Below are 18,713 nucleotides of genomic sequence, written 5' to 3' on the forward strand. Positions count from 1 at the left end.
GTCTTCTGTCTGTCCCTGTTCTACTCCTCAGCGTTCACGGTGTCAGGTCCCTCCCCTAACTTTGGTGCCCAGTCTATCCCCAGACCCAGAGACGAGCAGACCTGTTCCTCCCCAACCCAGTACTTCCAATAAACGCATTCTCCCAGCATCTTGTTCACATTTGGGGATGTAGAGCAGGGGTCCCCAACCCCTGGGCCACAGACCAGTGCTGGTCCTTGGCCTGCTGGAACCCAGCTGCACAAGCAGGAGCTGAGCAGAGGGAGGGAGCGAGCAAGCGAGTGAAGAAGCTTCGTGCACATTACCACCTGAACTCGCCTCCTGTCCCCGCCCTCCGGCCCTCCCCCACTGTCTGGTCCGTGGAAAAACCGTCCTCTGTGAAACCGGTCCCTGGTGTCAGAAAGGTTGGGGACTGCTGATGTAGAGTCGATTTGTCTGGGGCACAAGCATGAGGCACACCGCTTCCCTGGTGGGGGTGAACATGCCCACGGGGCCTCCTAGGAGCCAGGGGCTCTCAGAGGGTGAGGCCCCCGTGACTCTGGGAGGGATAAGCTGGCAGGTCAGAGAAGGAGATCGTGGACGGGCGAGTCCCTGGCATGCCCCCGACAGAACGACCCAGGAAAACTCAGTGCATCGCTTTTATTTCCTGTTCTTAAAGCCAGAGGCAAACAAATATAAGCATATCCTAGGTGACAACTATTTAGAACAGCTACACGCACCCCGACTTCTTCTGGGAGCAGGACAAGGTCCCCTTTCCCTCCTTTCACTTAGGACTCTAACTGAACTCTTTTCCAAAACATTTTAAACCCAAAAAGGCCAGCGGGGGCACCCTTTCCCGCAGAGTCGGGCTCTGCTGGGCAGGCATTCCGCTCTCCTTGGCCTGCTGCCCCAGTGCCAGGAGACCCAGCCTCTCACATACCCCTCATGCCCGGAGCTTCTGTTCCCCGATCCTGAGATGGCACCATCGAACCCAACGAACAACACAGGAACTCGCTAACTTGTCAGCAGGACTAACCCAAACTCAGCTCTCTGACGGCAGATGCCAAATTCCTTAGAGCTCTGCTCTCTCCCCAGACACGTTCTCTTTCGTGGAAGCTGATGAGGAGGCAGCTGGGGCAGCAGCTGGAGGGAGACTTAAAGGCGATGGCCTGACACATTCTCAGCGGCAAAAATGTTCCAGCACACACTGGTGGGGGGCTGGAGAGGTCTTGGTGGACAGGAAGTACGGATGGGCAAGGGCGCCCTTGGCTGAGATCCGCTGGCTGGGGTCGTACTGCAGGAGTTGCTATGAAGGAAGGAGGAAGGGGAAAGAGATGGGGCCTGGGGGCGGCCCGGGGCGGGAGAGGAATTACCCTCCCAGGTAAACCCCGCCCGGGGGGCCCCAAGCCCCAGAGTGTGCCTTCAGGCTCAGGACTGCACAAAGCCACCACCTCCCAGCTCGGGAGCCAGCTCTGACACTCCTGGGAGCAAGGGAAAGACTTGGCTCCGGTCCAGCCCTGCTGAGTCACCCCTGGCCTCCTACAGGCCACAGAGGCTGCGTCAGTCCCTCCCTCACCGAGGTCGTCTGTCTGGCTGGCCAGCCACTAGCTGAGACAGACTTCTGAGCGTGGGCCAAACCTGCCAGGGGGCACGGGCTTGCGGGTAGGGCAGAAACTCCAGTCCCCATTGCCAGCCAGGCCGGGGGAGGGCCCCTTGCCTCCGAGCCACCAGGACAGAGTGCGGAAAGCCTTGGTTGGCATCTACGCTCTCCTGCTGGTTGGGCTGGTGAATGCACACAGTTCTGGAAAGCAGCACATGGAGCCGGAAGGTAAAGCATTGCCCGGCCGTCCTCTAATCAACACCAAGTTCAAGGGAGAAGCGTGCCTCCAAGTCCTAGCGGGCACTCGGCTCTGGGCCAGCCCAAGGGATCGAGATGGAGCAACAGGAGGGGTGGGCGAGGACTGTGGCGGCCCTGGCGGCTGCGACCGGCCTTGTGTGAGAATGACCACTGCAGAAGGTGCTGCGGGGAACACTGACTCAGGAGCAGCTGGGGTCCCTGCCTGGAGAAGCTTACACTTTAGACAGGGTAGGAGTAACCGCAGGGAAAATTACCGAAAACACACAGCAACTTAGGACAAAGGGGCAAGAATCACAGCACCGAGCTAACTAGGACAGAGACGTTTTAAAAGGGAGGGTAAACGTTGGACTTAATTGTGGGAAAGGTCTCCAGGTGGAAGAATCAATATGCGCAGGGACTGGAACGAGCCAATTGTGTACAAGGGTCAGAAAAGACACCAGCATGGACTCAGAAGGAGCCAGGGTTACATAAAACACTGGTGAACAACAGGGACACTCCTGGCAGGAGCAGCAGCTGGACCTAGGAGGCCTTTCTTGCCCTCGCCAGCCACCTGCCTGAACCTACCATGAGCAGGTCCTTGCCCTCTGGCTCCAGGTTGGGCACAACATCCTCCAGCCCCTTCCTGGTCCACTTGGGGAAGCTGCCCTTATAGTCAGGCAGCTGGGTGACTCCTGGCCACATGGCTTCACTGGGTGTCCCCAGGGTCCGAAAGATGCGAAAGAGCTGGTCAATCTCCGAGTCACCAGGAAACAGAGCTTTGCAGGTCATCTGGAGTGGGCAAGAGGAGGAGGTATGGGGTCCCCTCCCTCGTCACTGGGAATCCAACACCAGCGAAGAGGCGAGACCAGGGAGGCGCCTTCAAGACCTCTCCCAGGGCTACGCTAAGAATCCTGGCCTTTTGGGACTAAGGCCAATCCTCAGTCCTTTAGCCAGCCCCGTAATCCCCCTCTCATGGGGGAATCAGAGCCCCACCCCCGCTCAGGAGGACCCTGCCTGTGGCCTCCCTGTGGCCGTGTCTGTCCCTCTCTCTACCATCTCTGCAAAGATGCAGCCAATGCTCCAGATGTCTACAGCCGTCGAATAGAATTTGCTGCCCAAGAGGATCTCGGGGGCGCGATACCAGAGTGTCACCACCTGTGGGGATGGGAAAACAGCATGGCTCAGGGTAGCTGAGGGCACAGGTGACTTCCCCTCAGTTGCCCTTCTCCCCCCTGTCCCATGGCACCTCGTGGGTGTAGGTGCGTAAGGGCACCCCGAAGGCTCGGGCCAGTCCAAAGTCAGCCAGCTTGATAGCACCCAACTCATTGATGAGCAGATTCTGGGGCTTCAGGTCTCGGTGGATGACGCGATGTGAGTGGCAGAAATTGACCCCCTGCAGCAGCTGGAAGAGGTAGCTCTGGAACAGTGAGCGTGAGAGGAGGCGGCTCAGCGGAGGTGGAGGAGGGGCCGGCTGAGCACGGCGGCAGCAGGACCTCCCCGAGCGGCCCCTCGTACCTTGACCAAGTGCAGGGGGAGCTCGGAGACGGGGGTGGAGTCCATGAACTTCTTCAGGTCCTGGCTGAGGAACTCAAACACCAAGTACAGCTTCTTCTCGTTGTGCACCACGTCCAGCAGCCTGGCCAGGGACGCCAGTCAGGATGCGGCCCCCAGGGCGCCTGGGACAGGCCTGGCCTCCCCACCTCCTTCCCCACCCCACCTGACGATGTTTGGGTGCTTAAGCTCCTTGAGCAGGGAGATCTCCCTGATGGCGGTGCTTGGGACCCCCTCGGTCTCTCTGCAGGAAAGGAGAGGACAGCAGGGAGTCACAACAGCTGCTTCAGCCCTGGCTGGCGTGGCTCAGTGGATTGAGCACTGGCCTCAGAACCAGAAGGTCGCTCCTTCCGGTCCCAGTCAGTGCGGGTTGTGGGCCGCGCGAGAGGCAACCACGTTTGTTTCTCTCCCTCCCTTGCCCTCTCTCTAAAAATAAATAAAAACTGAAAGAAAAAGAGTAAGAATCTTTAAAAAGAAATAGAAGATGAAGGATGCTTCTGCCCTGGAGGTGGGGGACGGGGCGGGGGGCAGCGAGCAGGCGCTGGGCTCCTCAGAACACACTCATCCCCACCAGGGGCCCAAGGCAAAGCCTGGGCGCGGCGAGGACCAGCGAGGGCCGCACCCCTGCGGCCACCCCGGTGTACCTGGGCAGTGTTCGGTAAAGGAGCCGAACCTAAAACCCTGAGCTGAGGGGTGGACGGGGTAGCTGGGCCCGGGGGTCGCCTCGGGCTGGGGTGTCTCGGGGCCGGCCCAGCACTTACAGATCCAGCCGGATCTTCTTGAGGGCCACCAGCTGCCCCGTCTCCTTGTTCTTGGCCTTGTACACCACCCCGTAGGTGCCCTCTCCGATCTTTTCTACCTTCTGGAACACGTCCATGTCTGCGGAGCTGCCCGGGAAACAGACGGCGCCCCGGCGTTCGCCTCCACGCCCAGGCCCCCGCCCGCCGCAGCCCCGGGCCCCGCCCGCGCCCCTCCTGCCCGCGCTCGCAGGGCGCCCAGCTCCCCGGCGCCTGCCTCGGCCCCGCCCCCATCTCTGGGACCCCGTCTGGAGCAGGACTGTCTCCGCCAGCAAGGCCCCGGCTATGGGGCGCTGGAGAGCCCTAACTTCTCGGGCTCGGCCCGCCTCTGCCCAGCCGGCCCGGAGCTGCCCCGAGGGCGTAGGGTCAGGTCAGGCCAGTCAGGGGGCAGCAAGGGTTTCCGGAGCCAGGGGCCCGCCCCAGGGCGAGGGCCTGGGCCCGGCCAGTCTGGGGACGCTCGGCCCGCCTTCAGAGCAGAGCGTCCGCGCCGTCGCGCCCCCTGCGTCCCAGGGCCCCCAACCTGGACTCGGCGCCCCCGGCCCTCTCCCCTCAGGCCCGAAGCCGAGAATTCACCAGAAAGCCCGCGCTGCCGGCTCCGCGGCTCCCCCTCCCGGCCGCGACGGGCGCTGCACCACGTGCACACACAGCGAGGTCTCCCCGGGCCTTTATTCCGAGGACCTTCTGGAACCCTCCGTGCCTCCCTAGAGTCCCACAGCCCGCAGCGCCCAGGGCTCGGCTCCTGTGCCCTCCTGGGGGAGGGGTGTCAGGCCTTGGTGCCTCCTCTCCAGGCTGCGTTTCTGGAACAATCTCCAATTAACAAGCTCTCCCCGCTCTTCTCTCCGGCTCCAGAAAAAGGCCATCACTGGGGTAAGTCCCTGCATCTTCTCCGACTCCTCTGTCGCGGCTGTGGCTTCTCCCGTGGCCTTGACCGCAGGCGCAGGGTCGGGGGAGGGTCCCCAGAAGCCACCAGTTGCTACGGGCGGCTGTCCCTCTCCTGCTGGTATGTCCTCTGCTCTCCAATGGCATGTTCTAACAGGGCGAGATTCATTCCTTCCACGCAAGTCAGCACTCGCGCCTTCAGCACTGGACCTCCGTCTGAAAGACATAAACACCAAGGCGCTGGCTCGCGCTGCGGGCCAGCTGTCCCCCCTCTGCCTGTTCTCAGTCCCGAGATTTTTTTGTCCGATCACCCAAGAATATGTTTATTGATTTGAGGGTGAGGGGAGAAACATCAATGTGAGAGAGAAACATCGATCAGTTGCCTCCTATAAGCACCCTGGCCAGGGATCGAACCCGCTACCTTTCAGTGGTGTATGGGGTGATGCCCTAACCAGCTGAGCCACCAGGCCAGAGCTCAGTCCAGCATTTTGACAGGACAGCTGTGACAGAGCACACATGACACTGGCCATTTGTCTACTTGGACCCCCCATGCACTACAGGCACGTGTCCGGCACTTAGGGGGTAGCCTGAAAATTCCGCCTCTCCAGGGAAGGAGGACCAGAGAGACGTACCTCCCCCTTCCGTCCCTTGTCATCTCGGTTCCTGCTACCTTCTCTGTAGGGCCCGAGTGCCTGAGGTTGAGGGCGGGGGGGGGGGGTCTCTGTCACCATTCCACTTATTCCTATCTGTTTTCCATTTGTACCGAGGGAAGGGCATCCCGGGACCCTCTGGCATTGGAAATCAGGGCAAAGAGACCCCCACGTTTACTAAACCCAAGGGGGAGACCTTGGCCTTATAGGGGCAAGTCATCCCACCCCAGACAAGGGGCTCAGGGGGCTCCTAGCAGATGCTATGGTGACCTGATGGTGTCGAGGTGCAAGTGACATCAAACGGATAAGACATCTGGGGTTTGCCCTAATCGGCTCTTCCATGGAAGAAAAGGGGCCATATATTAACCTGACGAGCTCAGGGGAGGCCTGTGAGATGGCCTTCCAAACCCGGAGACCCCAAGTGACCTCCAAGTATGGTCTGAAACGACAACTCATTTAACTATAAGCAGTCGGGCCAGTCCGAAGCCGGTGTTTTTCTCTAACAAAGACTCACCTTTCCCTTAACTGAGCCTGTCTACCATCTTTTTGCACCTTTGCAGCATCCAGGTAACTTCCCTTCCCCCCACCCCCACCAGAACGGAGACTACAACTCCCCTCACAGTTACTGTTATCGTGTTAACTGTTGACAGTTGACTATCCTTTACCCACCTACGGAAAATAAGTGTCTTTCATTTCACCTTTTCTCCAGTCCCAGAGGTTCCCCACCCCCACGCCTTGCTTTCTCCCCCCTCCCCAGTCTATCCCAGTGGATGTCACGTGCCCCCCCCCAGCCGCCCCCTCGGACTGTGAGGTGCCTCACTGCCGCTCTCCAGAGCATTGCTCAGTCCGCTGAGATTGTGCTTCCTGGCGATTGTCGTCAGTTTGTCTCAAACTCGCAAAAATTCTCTACAGGTTTGAATGTTTCTTCTGTTGACGCTGCTTTTACTTTTTTCACTCCTGTTCTCTCTGCTCTCTGGGTGAATCGATGACTGCACCCAATGTTCTAGGACAGTGTCCTGTCTCCCCGTGACGCAGTGCAGGGAGAGGGAGGCCCGCGGTCAGGCGAGGTCTGCGCCTTCCCTTGTCTCTAGGCCACTTTATTGACTTAACGCAGCCGGGCAGAATTCAGAGTGTGGGATCATGTAGATTCCAGCCTTCGACACGGGAAGATTATTAACTTGTTTGAAACAGAAAGTTGCCTGTGTGTCACTGGCTGCTGTTGGCCCCAGTGCTGGGCTGCAGAGACACATGGCCTGGGGTGGAGTGGGCCTGTGACAATACCCAAAACCACCGGTCAGTGTGGGCCATTCCCATCCCTCCTCAGGCGTCGCCAGGCCAGTATACCTGCCAGCCAAACAGATGTTTGCCTAAACTTCTCGCAGCACTACGAGGTCGAGACCCACCCTTCCTTCCTTCTTTCCTTCCTTCCATGAACAGGTTACTTTTAATTCTATTTCCTGCACATTCTAAAAAGCATATATTTTTCCCAACTTAATTAGACTTTTCAGTTTTTAGTGACAAAAGTAATTAACATTCATCCTTTTTTATCTTTTGAAAACAACTCTTTTGCTCAGTAACTTAAGCATCATTAAATAGACTGTTTCTTGTGACACACGTGGCCTACATTGTTATCACGGAGCAGCTGTGTGTGCTCAGCATGACCTGCGGGGTCCAAGGCACAGTTTAAAATCTCAAAACAGGAGCCTGCACCCAATGCTTCCAAACTGCCCATACGAGCGTTGCCTCAGTATTGGGCTTCATTTCACAGTGCTTCCCTTACAGCCCTCTCCCCCTCAGCCTGCGGAGCCCTCCTGTCTAGGTTTACATAGTGGAACGAGCTGTTTCTCCCTGGGAATGAAAATTCACAGCCATTAAACATGCAGGTGAGCTTCAAAAATACGATTATCACAAGGGACCAATCTGTTAGTCCACCTGCGAAAGGCCAGCGGCATGAAAAGAATAGCGTTTGAGGAAGTGTCAAGGGAAGGGAGAAGGGAGTTATGAACAAGACAGCTAGAGAAAGGGCCCGTTAGGGGAGCCTCTTCTTGCAAAGATCGAGACGCTAGAGCAGGAAGGAGGGACCGAGTTATGGGAGCCGTCCTGGTGCAGTGGGCCGAGCTGTGAGCGGGACAGGAGGGGGCCCGGCCGAGACAGCAGGCCTCTCAGGGAGCCTGATGGCGAAGGGGAGGCGGGTCACGGCCGGGTAGGCACACAGAGCAGAGCACGACATTATTACCATTATTACTGAGGCAGGAAAGTTAGAACGGGGAACAAAGGCCTCACGCTCTACCCCTCCCCTTGTCTGTCCTGGCCGGAACATCACAGATGCCACCTTCGCTGGCCACCTGTTCCCCTGCTACCTCCTCCTCAATTTCCTGTAATTGAGAGGACCAAAAAGAAAACAGAAATCCAAGCCATGCAGACAGTCCCCCCCAGCATCCGAAGCCCATGGTTCATTAAAACCCCCCACCTGGACCCCATCGATGTGTCTCGCTCTCCGAGGTCGCCTGCTATCCCTTCTCGAACGCAGTCTATCACAGTAATAAGTTTACTGTACTTCACTAAGCCCCGTCACGCTCTTGGATTCTCCTTGTTCCACGGCAAGGACCCAGGTCTGGCAGAGACCTGCTGCGGCCGCCCCAGGCACTGTCTGGCACCGCTCCCGTCGTTGTTACTTTAGAGTGGAAGTGGCTCCAGGGCTTTATGCGTTGAGGGGGAGGAACCGCTATAACAGGTGGTGGGCTCCGCTGAGGGGGCAGCACCCCCACAGAGGGCAGGCCACGGATCCCAGCCACAGCGCAGGGCCATGCCTCAGGCCGCAGGGACCCTTCTCCGTCCCAGACTGGGGCAAGGGGGCTGCTGACGGGCGTGGACGGGCGTATAATTTGAGGGGGACGGACTGCTGCTGCAGCTCTGACCTTACCGGGATGTAGGATTTGCGGTCATTTGCAGAAAGGGACAGGGGACGTGATCAAGGAGGGGTCTTGCGGAGCAGGTGGCTGCCTGAAACAGCTGCGTGGGTTGTGGGCCTGGGGTTGAGAGGGGCATGTGGGAGGGTTCCTGAGCAGCGTGGAGGCCCCCGTGAGATAAAAGGCCGTGAAATCATCGTGCCAGGACTCCAAGGAGCTCTGTGGGCTTTCTCCACCGACAGCCAGGAGGAGCCTGAGCCGGCGGAGGTTGGGGTTTAACAGGCAGGAGTGAGGGAGGGCAAGGGGCTGGAACTTCTGCCAGGGTCGAAGTGGTGGTGAGGTCCAGCCGGAGGGGAGGAAAGGGAATGGGAGAGAGAAGAAGGGAGAAAACGGAGGGGTCCCGAGTCCACGGGGCGGGAGAGGCAAAGGCTGGAGCTGCTTCAGGGAGCAGAGGTGAGGTCACCCTGGGGACAGCTGTGGGTGTCAGAGGCAGAGGTGGGACAGATCGCGGGGTGGCAGAACTGGTTGCCCGCCGAGGTCAAAGAGAAAGGCGTGCAGTGACAAACCGGAGGAGCCAGTGGGTTGCAGGTGCCACCTCAGTGGGGTGTGTGGCTTGGGAAGCTGACAGGGCCTCCACCAGGGAGGGTGTGTGGGGAGGTGTGGGCCTGGGGAGAAGGCAGGTTTCAGGCAGGTCCCTGTGGGACCTGCAAAAACATGCAAAGGAGGCTCGAAGATGTAAGAGGGAAGGTCCCAGAGGACACGACAGGAGGAAACAGCAGTGCCGTGGAACAAACCAGAAGGGGCGCACATGCGGGTTTTACAGCAAGAGTTCCAGGGCAGCCTCCAGCCGGGAAATCCTATTAGGGACTCTGGACGAGAGTGGGGAAAGACCTAATACCTGAACAGGAAGCCCTCGGGCCTTTGGATGGTGCCCAAAGAAGGTGGCACTGCCAGCGAGTTTCAACACAGAGCTGGCATTTCTTTACCTTCTCTATCTCCTGAGCAAACTCTTAGTGTAAACGTTTCAGACAGGTGACTTTAGGCAGCACCACCATCCTGTTTTGGGGCATGCCTCGTGTCTGGTTGACCTGTGTGTCCCCACAGGAGTTTGGACCTGACCAGGGGACCAGCCACGTGTGCCCCTCTGCCCTGGCTGAGGTGGGGTGGCCACTTCCATGCCCGGCCCGTGCTCTGCCTCTGTCTCCTCATTGTCATGTTTCTTTCCTTGTGTCAGCTGCCAATGGTGAGCAGGTATGACTTTCAGAAACTTGGGGAACATTTTTTTAAGAAAGTAAAGGAAACAGGTTATAGCGTAATTGATAAACTAGCCAGAGCCTAGGAAGCACACCACATGGTGTGAGGGTGAGTTGTTCAGGTTCCGTTTTTCCTTTTTTGGCCAGAGCATTTCAGAGTGGCCTCCACACAGGACTCAGAGTGACAAGGCAGGCGCGCGGCCCCAGCTTACCCTCCTGGTGCTCGAGCTCCCCAAGCACCATGTACAGGGAGCCCGTCTGCGCCTGGAATGGCTCCACCAGCTTGGTGCAGACGAGCACCTGGTGCTGCTCAGACCCACGTCGAGCCATCAGGGTCGCCCGGGACTGGGCCACGTCGTAGAGGCACAACCTGGAAGCCAGGGAAAGGGTGATCGTTTCTACCCACAGACACAACCGCCACAATGCTTACAAGGTTTGGGGAGGCCAATAAATCCGGGGGGAAATGGTCTGCCATACTTCAATTAGACAAAGTAAAAATGGCGGCAACAAATCAGAAAAATAATTTCAGTGGAGTGTTGAGGAATGAATTACATGCATTAAGAGACACCTGTTCGGTGAGTTTTAACAAAAATACATACTTGGTGTAACTCCCCTCCCTCGGCCCAGTCAAGATTTAGTACATTTCTATCACCTCTGAAAGTTCCCTTGTGCCCCTTTGAAGTCAGTTTCCCTATTTCCCTCCCATGCTTTTGGTCTCTGTAGATGAGTTTTCCTGATCAGGCATCTCGCACAAATGAAATTGTAACAGCACATGCGTTTGTGTGTCTAGCTTCCTTCATTCAGCATGATGATGTTGAGATTCATTGATGTTGTTGGGTAAATCAGTACCTTCTTCCTTTTCATTGCTCAGTAGTACTCTGTTGAATGGGTAAAGCAATGAAACAACATTTGTTGTTCAGCAACATTGGCTGAAATGACCCTCCTTTTCTCCACTCAAATACAGTGGTGTCTTTGTTGAAAATCAACACCTTTTGGTTAAGTAAATAGATTAGTTACCGGTGAATAAATTTGATATATCTAGGCCATGAAATAAAGTGGATCTACTTAAAGTGATGATATAGATCTATACACTTGGCATGGAACTAGGTCTACCATATCCAAGTAAGAAAATACATAAATGGTACCATTTAATAATACAATAGGATCACATGTAGGTTAAAAGATTTCTACATATGTGTACATGTCTCCAGGAGACATAGTGAATTTTTTCCCCAATGATTCTTTTCTCTTGGCATTTGTATCCCTGGGTAACCCCTCACCACCCTGATCAGCAGTGACTCATGTAGCCAATAGGCTATTGCAGAAATGATGGAGACTGACCTCCAAGGTTAGGTCATAGAAGGCAATGTGCCTTCTCTTCGCTCTCTCCCGTTGGATCACTCCTTCCAGGGAAAGCTGCCAAGTCGCGAGGCTCTGCCAACAGCCCCAAGAAGGAACCTACCCTGGGAGGGGCTGAGCCCTCTGGAGAGCAGCAGCGCTGACTCGCCCAGCTGTGAACAAGTCGCCCTGGGAGCAGGTCCTCCAGTCCAGTCCAGCCTCCCAGAGCTTGGCCGTCTGGCCAACGTCTTCACTGCGACCTCAGAAGTGAATCTGAGCCCAGGCCACCCCGCTAATCCACTCCCAGGTTCCTGACATGTAGTAACAATGAAATAATAAGCTTTTGTTATTGTTTTAAGCCACTAAATTTTGGGGGTAATTTGTTACACAGCAATACATGACTCATACAGTACATATGTGTGTGTGTGTGTGTGTATAGTGTATATACATACCCGCATGCTTACACACACACACGCACGCGTGGAAAAGTCTATAAAGTAATCACCAAAAGGTTAGCAGTGGTTGTTGACTGTGGGATCACAGGTGATTTTTTCTTGATTTACGGATTGTCAATGTTTCTTACAATGAAGGCATATGAAGTTTTTAGCATTTTAAAAATAATTAGACAAAATGATAATAAAACTATTTCGATTGTTCTTGGGGGGCCACTTAAACATGCCCCCACCTTGTGAAGAAAGAAGTATCCTCACCTGCCGAACGTCCTCAAGGCGCCCCCGTCAGGAACTTGGCCAGCACTGATCTCCCAGGGGAAGTAGTAGACCCCAGGTTTGGGCAGCGTCATTGGCTCCCGTCACCGAAGAGCTGGGATGGATTTCTGAAGATTTCTGACAAACCAAGCAGACAATGGGACAGAGATTAGCAGATGCCTGAGACCCGCACCATCGGAAAGGCTAATTCCAGTGGGTGGTGGTTTAAAATTAAAAATAATTTTTTTTTGTAGGTTATGCTTTCACGTAGCAGAGAATTGCTCCTGCTCCAATCCCTGTGCAACCCATTCCCTCCCTGATCCCCTAAAGGAGGGCTCTGCCACAGGGCGGATGACAGTCTGCCACCCCTGTCACAGCTGCTCCACTCTGCGTGGCAGCGCAGAGGCACTCGCACATGCGCCCAGGGAAAGGGGCACTGCGCGGGCTTTGCCCTGCTTCTTCCCCTGTGAGCTGTGGGCACATGCTGCTCTGAGTCTTGATTTTTTTATTACCGTATTTTGACATTCTTTCATAGTTGTACATAAAAGGAGTCTTCATGTTTTTTAAAATAAACCTTTATTTTGGAATACTTTAAGATTTTTTTTTTAACGTGTAAAGATGGTATAGAGAGTTCCTGTGTACCCAGCTTCCCCTGTAATTAACACCTTACATTAGGGTGACATGTTTGTCAGAATTAACGAACCCATATAGAGGTGATTTTTAACTCCATGCTTTATCTGGATTTCCTTTGTTTCCCCTCGTGTCCCCCTTCTGTTAGAGTCTCCCAGGAGACGCATCACATTTAGTCGTCCTGACTCTTTAGATGCTTCTGGGCTGTGGCAGGTTCTCGGACTTTCCTTGTTTTTTAATGACCTTGAGAGATCTGCGGTATACTGTTCAGGTATTTTGTAGTATGACTTTCAATAGGGGCTTGTCTGATGTTTTTTCTCATGGTTATGCTGGGGTTATGGGGTTTTGTTAAAATTTTTTTAAAAGAAAGAGAAGGCTTGGTGAATATGTGATGTACTAACAATGCAATGGGACACTCACAGGCTTTTGTTTTTTGGTATTTTATTTAATCTTTATTGTATTTTTTTTCTCACAGGCTTTTAAAAAATGAGGCATTATACATACTCATATGGCAAGATCTCCAAGATACACTGTCAGGAAAAAATGTGAGGAGGAGGCCCGTACATATAATATGTACCTTTCTGTGTGTGTGTGTGTGTGTGTGTGTGTGTGTGTGTGAGAGAGAGAGAGAGAGAGAGGTTGTGCACGAGCGAGCGCGCAACTCTCTAACATGAGAAGCCTCATGTGGAATGTTAGCAAGGTGGGGATTCAGCAATGATTGTTCGGTGACAGAGGGATCCTGCAGGTGAGAGCCTTCGACTATTTCTTGATAGGACAAGAACGTGGAGACACAAAGAAAATGGTAATGAAATAATCCCAAGCAAGATCGTTGCAGAAATCAGATGACATAGCTTTCATCCAGAAGTGCAATGTAACTTAGAATGTTGTACAACTCGTTTCAGTCTCCCGGTGAGGTCAGTAGTGTTGTGTCATCCATGGTCCCTGCTCACATCAGCAGTGTGTCCTAGACACTCCTGGCTTGTGCCCCATGGGCCACTGGCCAAGGTCCAGTTCTCCCCTGAATGCACACGCTCTGCAGGGCAGGACCAGGGAGCAGAGCCTCTGTCACCAGAAACGAAACACCCTCTAATCGTCTTTGGGGGTGAGAGAGAAGCAAAAATTAAACAAAAAAACTCTCAAACACTGCCAAGAGGTTGCTGTGCTTCTTGTTTGGGATTATGGGGACAATCCTGTCCAACCTTGCAAAAAGCTGAAATTTTAGAATCTCTTTTAGGGTAATTTTTCCACCCTGAAGCACCATGTATACAATAGGCTGAGCTTTAAGTAACGATGCCATTCAATTTATTTTTATTTTTAAAATCATCATGCAGTAGGATTGACTCTTGGAGGGCATACACTTAGAAATTTAACCTCCATTTTTTTTTTTTTAAACAAAAGTTGCTCTGCGTTTATTAAGAAAGCACAGCTGACTCCATAAGCCGTCACCCGCATATTATCACACAAAGTTCCTGAGATCAGGACAGGCTTCTGACTCAGCTGTTTCAACTAATCTTAGAAGCTGGAGTAGTGGCGCCACCTGTCAATGAAGGGCCTTGCCGTTTTCTCTCCGCCAGGCCCTCCTGGGAGAGAAATCCCTGGTAGAAACGAGAAATATGCTTCTTTTTAAGGACTGGGAAGTTTGACAATACTGTACAGGAAGGATGGTGAACCAGTCTGACTGCAGTCTGACTTGGCAATTGCTTTTTTCTGCAGCAATTGCCAAGGTTTCCGTAGTGGGATCAAAGGTAAGAGAAGTGACCCCTGTAACCGAGTTCGTCATGGCTTTTATCAGCTTTGGGTTTCTTTCTTTCTCTCTTTTTTTAACCCAGAAGGTGTCTATTGGGATGGGTCCCCCACTCATCTTGATTTGGGGTACGCCGCGCTTGGCCTCCAGCGGGGCGACGGCACTCCCAAGACTGCAGCTAGTGCTCGGCTACAGGCGGCCGGAAGTAACAGCCTCCAGGGCATCTCCCATTCATTCTCTAAGAACTGGGGCTCTGTGCCAGGCACCTCTGCTTGTGTTCCCTCTTCTCTTCTGGAGAGGGATGAAGGAGCTCCTTAGTGAGAGGCATGTTGTCGTGGGGAGGTCATCACCGCTGGAAAGGTTCATTTCTTTCTTGAAGACAAGAATCCTGACTGTGTACGTTTACCACTCCACAACTTGATTAGATTACTGGTTTATTATGAAAGGATAGAACTCAGGGATGGCCAGATGGAAGAGATGCACAGGGCGAGGTATGTGGGAAGGGGCGTGGATCTTCCACACCTTCCGAGGGCACGGCTCCCACACGCCCCTGCATGTTTACCAACCCAGAAGCAACTCGTTAATGATTTAAAAGTTACAATTCTTTGTTAGCCTATATTGCACAATGAATCTTCAACACAAAAAATCGAATTATATGATTCATGATTTGAACTATGGCCTTGAAAGGCTCTATCACATGGGGTATAGAGAGTTTACATGTGATCTCAGCTAAAGAATTTAACAGTAAGCAGAAAAAAGGATTATTTCACTATGTCTTTAAAAGTTTATGAGGTGGGTAGAGGGAGGGTGGAGGAGGGTATGGTGGCATAAATGGTGACGAATGGAGACTCAACTTGGGGTGCTGAACCCAACACAGTGCACGGATGATGTGCTGTAGAACTGCGCATCTGAAACCTGTATAATTTTGTGAACAAGTGTCACCCCATTAAATTCAATAAAAAGAAAAAAGAAAGTTTTCCAATCACCAGAGGAAGATACCAGAGAAATCTGTGGATGTTAATACAAATTATGAGAAACAGGATATTTACATATCTCCCCACAGAGTATTAATTACAAAGAGAAATACGGTGCACTTCACAGTGAAGAAACCCAGCAAACATAACCTGCATGTAACTCCAGGACATCATGCACTGACAGTTAAAAGATTTGCGCTTTTATTATAGCTGATAGGCTTAAGTGCTAATGCGTCTGGGAAGCTTCTGCTGAACTGGGACACCTGCCCCTAGGAGGCTGACAGCAGAGCCGCTGTGTTCCAGAGAGGAAAGTCTGTGACGCAGATAAAGAACTGTTGTTCAACAGATACAGAAATACTAGGAGTCACCTACTGTGCTGCCACTCGTACCTGATTAGCCCTTTCCCAAACCTCTTATCTGCCCTTTTCTTCTCCTTATAAAAAGGTCAGCTTGAAATGAGATGTTAAGAAGGTTTTTAGGGTACGTAACCCACCATCTTCTCAGATGACCGGCATCTGAATGAAGTGCCCATAAAGGTTCAATCCTTGTCTCTACTCACCGGTTCTGGGAGTGACGCGCAGCCTGAATGCCGACATTTCCAGTTTCACCTCTTCCTCAGTGAGGCCTTCCCTGTCTACCCCATCTAAAGTAGCATTCCCCCTCCCCCCCAATCACTCTACTGCCTCACCTTGCTTTATTCTCTTCACTGCAGTTTATTAAATAATAGCATTTCAAATGATGATGTGTTTACTAGTTCAATGTCTATGCCTCCCACGAGACTATCAGCTCCATGAGGTCAGGGGTCACATTATTCCTCGGTGTATCCTCAGTCCCATACAGCACCTGGGACATCATAGTAAGTGTTGCATGGTTGAATGTATTCGTGCAGAAGAGAGTGAAAACAAAACCATCTACTCCCACACTCAGCCTGGACACAAACAACCCAAACCACACCTTTAATGCCTCCATGAAGGTGACTTTGTGGTCTGCTGCCTTCATTGGCAATTTTTTACCCTTCCTAGACCATCAAGCCCAGGCAAATGGTTTGAACATTAACAGCCAGTTTACCCAGAGATTCTTTGAATTCTTTCCCTTTTTTCCACGAATTTTGGACTACTGTACAGTGGCTCTTAACCAATCCTAATCAAGACCTTGAACTGAGAAACCTGCCTTAAACCAAACTTCCAGTCCTCAAAAAATTCGGGCCTTACCTTCTCCTCTCTGAGACCCTGCCAAAGCTTTGCTAAGTAGCATTCTTCTTACCCAAGTAGCAATAAATCAACTTAGTCTATCAACAGGTTGTGTTGGTGATATTCTGAGTCAGTTTTTAAAAATTAATTTTTTGGATGGAGGACAGCAAAGGGGGAAAAATAGGGACAACTGTAATAGAATAAAATATTTTTAAAAATTAATTTTTTAAAAGACTTCATATATTTATTTTTAGAGAGGGGGAAGATAGAGAGGGAGAGAAACATTGACCTGTTGCTTCTGAGCAGCACCCTGACCAGGGACTGAACCTGCAACCCAGGCAAGTGCCCTGACCAGGAATCAGCTAGACTGTTCGCTTTGCAAGACAATGGCCAACACACTAAGCCACACTGGTCAGAACCTGAGCCAGGTTTTGACAGTATCTGTCAAAGAGGAATGCAATCTAAACACAGTAGCCAAACTAAACAGCATCAGTAACAGTGTCTTCCCCCAGGTATGCTGGAGCTTGAGCAAAAGGAATAATCAGTGTCTCCCTTCCCACTCTTCTTCCCATGTGAGTTACCTCTGCTGTTCTGTCTCCTAAGCTCCAGGGGCCTGTCTACTACCTCTGTAACTTTCTAAGTAAACTTTTTCTTATAACTTGGAAAAAAAAGTGATAATGATCTTGTCTGCATTTACATTTTTGGTATTTTATTCATTGTGGATTCTCCTGCATTAATTTCGATTTTTTTTAATGTTGCATTAAAACACTATTAACCTTGGTTAATAGTTTGGCACTTCTTAAATTTTTATGTTGGAGGTGAATGCCTCACTCATCTTAGCCTACTCCCAGTACTGGGAGGAACACGGTATTAAATTTATAGTTTTATGGTGGGGAGTGGGGAGGTTCGATGTAAAGTAACCTCACCTTTAACTTTGTTAATGAAAGGTTTTAAGCCAGCCCTGTCCTGTCCCTGTGCATCTAGGTTAACACACCTTTGAAATAAATGTAATCAGTCTCCAGAGAACACATAATCTTACTTAACTCTTATGTAATCTAATCCCTCCTTGCTTTTCCCCACCTCCGTATAATAATCTTTATGTTTTCTCCGTAATTTCAAATGCATAAAAGCAGCTGCAAAACTGTTGTCTGGAGCAGTTGACATCTTGCTTCCCCAAATATGTCGTCACTTTGACTCAAATAAACTGTTACAAAAATTCTCTACAGGTTTGGCCATTCCTTAATACGACTGCAGTTTAAAAAAAAATAGGGATTAAATATCGATTAAAGTTTCAAAGGTAAGTTAGGGAGATATAAAGGGGATGGTTTAGTGTAGTTTATCTTTATTATGTGATGAAGTAAAAAACTAACGAAAATGAATTAAAAGCATTTAAGTATTTCACAAATTTTTAGGGACCAGAACTAAAAGCACGACTAATTAACAGTGGCTGCTTCGGAGGATGGGGAACTTTTGCTTTTCATTACAAATCCTCCTGTACCAGGTTTGTAAAACGTGCACTTACAACTTTGATGACGACGAAGATAATTGAGAAAATAAAGTGAATTCCATGGTATAAGCACAGGGCTAGCTCGGTCTCACTTTAAGTACGCGCCCACCCCGTCAACCCGGGAGGAGCACCCGCAATCCCACACCCAGCTCCGAGCTGCCCACACTTCTGGCAGCAGAGGTGCCATTAGCTTAACAAAATACAACTGGAGCCTCTTCCCAGTGCTACTTTCATTGCCGTCCTTTCTTGATCCAATGTGGGAAGTTCTGGGAAATCCTACGACCTCCCCTAGCAACTGCGCGAAGTCCACAGGCGCTCCACCTCGCAGACCTAGTCTGCATTCCCAGCAGGCCTCCGCGCGGAGACCCCGGGAGCGGCGGGGTTGCGAGGATGGACGTGAGAGGGGCGAGGCGCAGGCGCAGTTTTCCTTAACCTAGTCGTCCCGCCCCTCCCCAACCCTCAGCCAACCTGTTCGGGCGTCCAGGAAGCCTTAGGCTTCCTTTTTCCGCCCCACGTGATCACGTGACGAGGGAGGGGCGAGTTACCGAGAGCCCCTCGCGTCTTCGACTCGCGACAGCCCCGGCCAATTTCTTGAACTTCTTCTGGGGTCTCCTCTCTGGTGTGGAGGGCGGGGGGTCCGCTCTGAGGCTCCCCTGGCAGAAGGCTTGGGACTCGCCTCCTCGGTGGTCGGCCGGGACACGGCGACCGCGCCAGCGCCGCCGCCTCTTCGGGTTAGGCGTTTCACCCTCTGAGGGGCCGCGGTGAAGGAGA

General features: G+C 52.3%; 2 protein-coding genes across 4 annotated transcripts; both read right to left on the reverse strand.

Annotated features, from left to right (window-relative positions):
- Window positions 1-638: 638 nt before the first annotated feature.
- CDK3 (cyclin dependent kinase 3) lies at window positions 639-4,241 on the reverse strand. 2 transcript variants are annotated; one of them, XM_054593325.1, is made up of 8 exons: window positions 4,126-4,241; window positions 3,531-3,608; window positions 3,329-3,449; window positions 3,060-3,230; window positions 2,867-2,968; window positions 2,700-2,715; window positions 2,399-2,589; window positions 639-1,282 (listed from the first exon to the last, which is right to left on the reverse strand). In XM_054593325.1, the coding sequence occupies exons 1-8, from the start codon at window positions 4,239-4,241 to the stop codon at window positions 1,157-1,159; spliced, it is 921 nt and encodes a 306-aa protein (XP_054449300.1). In that variant the 3' UTR covers window positions 639-1,156. The 2 variants fall into 2 exon arrangements, with proteins under 2 accessions (XP_054449300.1, XP_054449299.1); XM_054593324.1 differs by lacking the exon at window positions 2,700-2,715 and having other exon boundaries at window positions 2,399-2,602.
- A 581-nt stretch (window positions 4,242-4,822) lies between these two features.
- On the reverse strand, window positions 4,823-18,706 carry TEN1 (TEN1 subunit of CST complex). Of its 2 annotated transcripts, none has more exons than XM_054593149.1 (4): window positions 18,488-18,706; window positions 11,901-12,035; window positions 10,065-10,222; window positions 4,823-5,256 (listed from the first exon to the last, which is right to left on the reverse strand). In XM_054593149.1, the coding sequence occupies exons 2-4, from the start codon at window positions 11,990-11,992 to the stop codon at window positions 5,135-5,137; spliced, it is 372 nt and encodes a 123-aa protein (XP_054449124.1). In that variant the 5' UTR covers window positions 11,993-12,035; window positions 18,488-18,706; the 3' UTR covers window positions 4,823-5,134. The 2 variants fall into 2 exon arrangements, with proteins under 2 accessions (XP_054449124.1, XP_054449125.1); XM_054593150.1 differs by having other exon boundaries at window positions 18,411-18,706.
- Window positions 18,707-18,713: the final 7 nt, after the last annotated feature.

The sequence above is a fragment of the Pteronotus mesoamericanus genome, unplaced genomic scaffold (genome assembly GCF_021234165.1).
Source record: "Pteronotus mesoamericanus isolate MK-2021 breed Mesoamerican mustached bat unplaced genomic scaffold, CSHL_Meso_final scaffold_408, whole genome shotgun sequence".
In the NCBI taxonomy this organism is placed as follows: domain Eukaryota; kingdom Metazoa; phylum Chordata; class Mammalia; order Chiroptera; family Mormoopidae; genus Pteronotus; species Pteronotus mesoamericanus.

Excerpts from the sequence above, each read along its gene's own strand:
- CDK3 (XM_054593325.1), bottom strand. The coding sequence starts at position 4,241 with ATGGACGTGTTCCAGAAGGTAGAAAAGATCGGAGAGGGCACCTACGGG. Across the intron at positions 3,609-4,125 it reads AAGAAGATCCGGCTGGATCT|AGAGACCGAGGGGGTCCCAA; the intron begins GTAAGTGCTGGG and ends CCTTTCCTGCAG. Across the intron at positions 2,969-3,059 it reads TACGCACCTACACCCACGAG|GTGGTGACACTCTGGTATCG; the intron begins GTGCCATGGGAC and ends CCATCCCCACAG.
- TEN1 (XM_054593149.1), bottom strand. The coding sequence starts at position 11,992 with ATGACGCTGCCCAAACCTGGGGTCTACTACTTCCCCTGGGAGATCAGT. Across the intron at positions 10,223-11,900 it reads GCCTTGAGGACGTTCGGCAG|GTTGTGCCTCTACGACGTGG; the intron begins GTGAGGATACTT and ends CCTGGCTTCCAG. Across the intron at positions 5,257-10,064 it reads GGAGCTCGAGCACCAGGAGG|ACGGAGGTCCAGTGCTGAAG; the intron begins GTAAGCTGGGGC and ends TATGTCTTTCAG.